This window comes from Limulus polyphemus, unplaced genomic scaffold (assembly GCF_000517525.1).
Source record: "Limulus polyphemus unplaced genomic scaffold, Limulus_polyphemus-2.1.2 Scaffold1032, whole genome shotgun sequence".
Taxonomy (NCBI): Eukaryota; Metazoa; Arthropoda; class Merostomata; order Xiphosura; family Limulidae; genus Limulus; species Limulus polyphemus.
The window spans coordinates 235,240-241,447 of record NW_013666642.1 but is presented as its reverse complement, the minus strand read 5'-3'; the positions used below and the strand labels follow the sequence as shown (position 1 = coordinate 241,447).

Genomic DNA, 6,208 nt, shown 5'->3' with positions numbered 1-6,208 from the left:
GGTTCAAGTTTACATATTGCTTGTTTAGAAATAGCTGTATTGATTCAAGATATTGTTTGTTTAGGAATAACTGTATTGGTTCAAGTTTACATATTGCTTGTTTAGAAATAGCTGTATTGATTCAAGATATTGTTTGTTTAGGAATAACTGTATTGGTTCAAGTTTACATATTGCTTGTTTAGAAATAGCTGTATTGATTCAAGATATTGTTTGTTTAGGAATAACTGTATTGGTTCTAGTTACATTGTTTGTTAAGTAATAAGTATAGTGGTCCTTATCTCCCTTACTCTTGCCTGTTAGAATGTCTGAACCCAGGTCGGCTCCTGTGTCCTGTTGGGCTGTTTGATGTGCCTTTTCATGTACTTTTTTATTTCAGTTATTCCTGTATTTGTATGTCTCTACCTTGAGGCTTCTCTTTTTCCAAGGACCTATCTCCTTTTACTATTACTGGATGGGTCTGTTGCCTTCTCCAGTTGGTATGTTAATTTTGGGATACAAATGCTCCCAGACTGTTTCACATTTCTTCACATTCAATTCCTCACCTTTATCCTTCTCTTATATCTTCTTTGCCGGCCCTAGGATGAGCTCCTCCTGGTGGCCATGTGAACACACTGCACACATTCGTCTCCTCTTCTATGCGTTTTGGCTGTTTTATCTCCTGATGGATTTCAGCTTCCCCAGGTCACCATTCTTCACTCTCCCTACAGTCTTTGAAATGCATACATGCTATTTCTCTTTCAGAGCCCTGTATATCATTTCATAGGATCCTGCCATGTGACTGGTGTTGCCTCCAAAGGTATACTTACCTAAAAGCTGTATCAAGCTAGGATAATGGAAGGTGCTCATACCATCTGCCCTGGCTCTACTCTCCTATTGGTGGAGAGCTTTTATCTCGTGATATCATGGGGCAATGCAATTCATGTGAAATTAGGTCGGAGTTGCCTTGAGGCTAGTGACATGCAAATTTCTGCAGCAAATGTGTGAGGAAGGTAGCTAAACATTTGTTTGGGTAAGGAAAATGTTAACATTCCTAGCATCTTGGGAATGTAATAAGAATTTGGAAATCTATGATTCTAAGTCCGAACAATTATAATTTGACATCACACTTGAGCTGAAAATTCTACCAATAGAAATAAGTGTATAAATGTGGTGCTTGCACTATTGTAGTGCTCTGGATTTTGGAGCTTATGAACTGGGTTTGAATCCATGCAATACTTAAATATTCTCTCTCTCTCTCTCACACACACACACTTTAAGTTTGGGAGCATTATAAGAGTAACAGTCAATCCCTTAACATGGGTGAGAGGATGCTGCTGACTGGCTGTTTTTCCTCTGTTCAGTTAGGGATGGCAACAGATAGCCTTATTAGTTTTGTCATAAATATAAAACAAGTATTTGTTGTCAGTGTTAATCCTTGTTTTAATAAATCAAGCTATGTTAGTATGTGGGTTGTTGAAGTTCATTTAGTAAATCTTGTGTTTTCTGTAAATGAAGCTGCCAGCAACATTCAGAATGATCATGCTCGGAAAGTCGTTGAGCGAACTATCATGAGCCAGATTTATGTTCATGCCCTCTACCCTAATGGAGATGGAGATGTTTTACGAGATCAGTAAGTGTATTTCAAATTTAAAGCTAAATTTACTTACCAGTGAATATTGCAGTATCTTATTATGTACTAATATTTGATGTGAATGTAGGAAATTAAGAATTATATATTTTTTAATATTTTAACTCTTGTAATTTCTGATGGTTTTAGACTTTTTTAAGAAACAGCAATGAGCAGAAAAAATTTGCCAAAAAGAGTATTATTTGTGGAATGTGATTATTTTTAAGCTATGTTACACTAAGCTTTTACTTTCTAGCTGTCTCAAGGTAGTGTTTCTGTAATATTGTTTCTTTCAGGGTCCTCCATCAACACATGTTGAAGTTATCCCATGTAATCACACCAAACCACAAGGACTTAAAAGTGTCTAAGGTACAGACACGTGTTTTCTTTATTATTTAAATACAGTTGTCTCAATGTGAAATATATTAGTTATTTGTTTGCTAGATTTAAGAACAATAGTTAATATTAATTTTAAGAGGTTTCAGAATTACTCTAAATAATATACATTTTCTACAATATATCTGTAGTACAAATAGAAAGCTATGCTTTTATATATGCATGTATAGATATATCCAGTGATCCTTGGTACTTGTTTGTACTCAGGAACAGTTATATTTGTTGGTTTGAATATAGTTCATAATGACCTCCATAATACAAGGTTTTTAAGGATAACCCAAACAAATTGCATATTGGAGATCTGTGAAAGAGTTTTAAGTATCTGTCACTGCATGAGGTAAGTTAAATTATGTTGAAACATGCATGGCTTTTGTTTTGTATAAGCAGAACCTAGTACCTGACATTGTTCATGACTTACATTTATTGTGAAAATTCAACTTATTTTGCTGGATTGCATTTAATAATTTGGCATACTTGTACTTTGCATTGTTCTCCAAGCTGTGCAGAGTCCGAGTCTGTTTCTCACTCTGTCTGTATCTCATATTAGAAAAATGCTGAACAAGAAGAAGGATGATAATTTCTCATTATTGTGTTGTTTGTTTTTTCAGTTTAGTACACGATTCAATAACAAACCTAACCTATACATTACATTTTCTCTTAAACGTATAGCAAAACAAGACAACTTAAGTGTTTAATTTTCTTAGCCTTCTTTTTTTTTCTTCTATTGGCCCAAGATTAAGCTCTGAGTACATTCTTAATGATCTTTTACACCTGGAGCCAACTTGATTGTGCCATGTGTAGTAAAATTCTTTTCGTCGTTATTTGGAGAAGTTTATACAAAATTTCAAGTCTCATCTGACTTAATTCTTATTATTTATACTGTGGATTCAGATTCAACTCCATTTTCCATATCTCATATATTCTTCATTTTCCATGTCTAATATGAACAGCTGAAATTTGTTTAAAGATTATAAAGTATAGCATAAAAAGTCCATAGTAAACTCAGTCCATATTTTGAACAAACTGCCTAAATCCATTAAAAAAAACTGTTTGAAGCTTGTCTTCATACTATAATTTATAGGCTTACTTTTTTCCCTAGTATGCTAATTATAGTGTAGAGTTTACAATTAATATTTGTGGAATTCTAGTTGGTTTAAAATCAAAATGGTAAATATTTATTTAGATAATCTTAGAGAAAGACGTTAGGAAACTTAGGGTAAAAAGATGTTGAAGCTGAAATACTCATTTCCTTCCTAGATGTGCTTCTTGGATGAGCAAATTCTCATGATAATTGGTTAGCAACTGTGAACCCATCAGGTTGTAAAATGCTGTAATATTTTCCGTTACTTTAATACAAGCTATCATACTCATTCAGTATAAGGGGAAGACATAGGGACCTCTGGAGTGGCATAGAAGGGGTCGATCCAAATGCCAACCTCCTAGATCACTCCCCAAGAGCCCTAAAGGGCCATTCCAGGTTTAGTGATAAATGGTTACTACAGCATTATTATATGATTATTTTGATGACAGTTATTTCATGCTGTGGGTAGGTAGTGTGTATGAATAGACATAAAGACTTTTGTGATTCCAAAGAGCTGGTTTACTTTTAGTGACATAAGTTTTGTGGATTCAATCAGACCAGACCTTGTCCCAATACTGGACAATGCTTGATATTACCAGGATTGATAAAAAGGTCATGGAACAACAAGAAGGAAATCCTGAGCTCTCTTCCACTGAACATATTTGGAACATTCTCAGAATTCATGTATATCAATGCCTTAAAGCATGATACAGTGTTAGAGAGCTCAGCTCTGTAGTGACTGAAGAATGAGACAGAAACTCAGTGTCATCTGCCAAATGCCTTCCAAGTGTAAAAGCATTTAGTTATTTATAAACTTTTCTATAAAGAGCATGCAAGGGGAGAAGCCAAAATGATCTTTTTATAAAGGTTCACCATTTCAATCATCTTGACACAGTTGTGTATTGATTTTTTTTTTCAAGAACGCAATAAAACACCATAAACTAGAAACGTGGAAATAATTATCAAAACAAAGCCACTGAAGAAGTCCTTGATCTTGATTTGCTTGCTTTGTGAAGCCAATTCATTTCTCTAGAATGTTACTTTCCAACTCCACTTGCAGGCTGTAAGGAAAATTCTTTTATCTTACTACATATCCCAGAGCATAAGACAATGTTACTTGCTGAACTGTATGAATATTTGGTTAATCTTCAATAACCAATACATACATAAATTTTATTGATTTTTCTGAGAAATGTAATTACACTGTATTAGAACATACCTATCATATATGAGTATTTCAAATATGATTATTTCTTCATTTATTTTATTCACCAAAAAATTCACTCATAAACAGTTAAAATTCACTTCAAAAGTTCAATATTTGTGTTCGGTCTAATTTCTTGTGTTAGTAGGCTTAATTTCTACAGATGTACATAACATTTGGTGGCTTACCTTATAGCTTTATCTCACCCTGCAACCATTAAAGAATTTTTTTTTTCGAAGGTGCTATTGCTTCAACCCAAAAGCATCCACATTTTTATAAATCATGATCAACTATGGCAGCATTTGGTGCTTTCCTTTAATCGCATTCCCATATGAGACTTTGTAAAAGTTTGAGTTATCTCTCTTGCAACAGATAATGACAACAGGTCAATTTGGGAAGGTCACTGATCCACATTAAACAGTGGGTCAGTGTATACAATGTCAGTAAGTAAAGAAACTCGTGGGGAATTCTAAAAATGGTCGTTATGTGCATGTGGTTGCTAAGACAGGCTTGTCTGTGTATCATTTAGCCATATAGACAAGCTAATCCAGTCTGATCCTAACTTTGACAACTTTGTTTAAACTAGATTAGTTCAATGAATGTAGTTAAGTTCCCAGACACAAATAATTTATTCTGTATTTTTATCTGTTATTTACATTTCTGCTTATTTAGGTTTACCATCATGAGTGTCCCTGGCCATCTGCCCAAGCTGAACTAATTACCATCAATGCTTATAAGGTAAGAAGAAGCTATTGAGGTATTATTGTTATTACAGCCAAAAACATTAACAGTGAGGGTACCTAACCGGTGAAACAGTGCATTCTAGTCTTTATAAATATGAATGTAAAAATTTTTTATTTGATTATGTATATTCTTTACCAATACCAGGTTGAATTTTAGTTTCACTTTAAGCAGGTAGCTTTCTCTAACTGAAAGAAAATATTAATTTTCTTGGCTGTAAAATCTAACATTCTTACAATCTACATATATAATAAAAACACCTATATAGATACCAATCCATTTATTCCTGTGAATGCTTATTTATTTGGGAAGCATTTTTCCATTACTATATAGTTGTAAAGCATTCATGCTTTTACTAGCCTCCTGATCACTGTGAAGGTCCGAATAATTTTTTGTATTTTCCTTTTCAGACACCACGAGATAAAATTCAGTGTGTTCTGCGCTGTTGTAACACCATTATGAACCTGCTTAGCATGGCAGGCGATCGGTCTGTTCCTGCGGCCGATGATTTCATGCCTGTCTTGGTATATGTGATGATTAAAGCTAACCCTACATCTTTACTTTCGACAGTACAATATGTTAACACCTTCTATGAAAAACAACTGGAGGGAGAAGAAGCTTACTGGTGGACACAGTTTTGTTCTGCAGTAGAGTTTATCAAAACTATGGATTACTGAAAGGAACAGATTTCTTCTGGTGTTAAACAAGTCTTAAATGTGATTTTTGTTTTAAAAATGTATGTTGAATTAATATTGTTGTTGAATATCATCTGTTCTAGTTACAACTCTTCTTGACTCTTCCAAGCTTTCACCATGTTTGGTGAAAACTTCATTGATATTTACAGATATTTCATACATTTTGTAGCTGCAGTTTGCTGTTACAAACATGCTTTGTCTATTACAGTATCTCACTGATGCTAAGCATTGCCTCTGTAGCAGCAGTTTGCTGTTACAAACATGCTTTGTCTATTACAGTATCTCACTGATGCTAAGCATTGCCTCTGTAGCAGCAGTTTGCTGTTACAAACGTGCTTTGTTTATTACAGCATCTCACTGATGCTAAGCATTGCCTCTGTAGCAGCAGTTTGCTGTTACAAACGTGCTTTGTCTATTACAGTATCTCACTGATGCTAAGCATTGCCTCTGTAGCAGCAGTTTGCTGTTACAAACGTGCTTTGTCT

The 6,208-nt window shown here is 34.3% G+C and overlaps 1 protein-coding gene across 4 annotated transcripts in view; it reads left to right on the top strand.

Moving 5' to 3' along the window:
- The window catches only part of LOC106461793 (GTPase-activating protein and VPS9 domain-containing protein 1-like), a 91,298-nt gene extending 85,101 nt beyond the window's left edge, over window positions 1–6,197 (top strand). For all 4 annotated transcript variants that reach the window (XM_022388867.1, XM_022388866.1, XM_022388864.1 and 1 more), the window contains 4 exons: window positions 1,495–1,609; window positions 1,903–1,975; window positions 4,960–5,025; window positions 5,439–6,197. In XM_022388867.1, the coding sequence (XP_022244575.1) occupies window positions 1,495–1,609; window positions 1,903–1,975; window positions 4,960–5,025; window positions 5,439–5,705 (521 nt within the window). In that variant the 3' untranslated portion in view covers window positions 5,706–6,197. The remainder of the gene's footprint in view (window positions 1–1,494; window positions 1,610–1,902; window positions 1,976–4,959; window positions 5,026–5,438) is intronic.
- The last annotated feature ends 11 nt before the right edge of the window (window positions 6,198–6,208 follow it).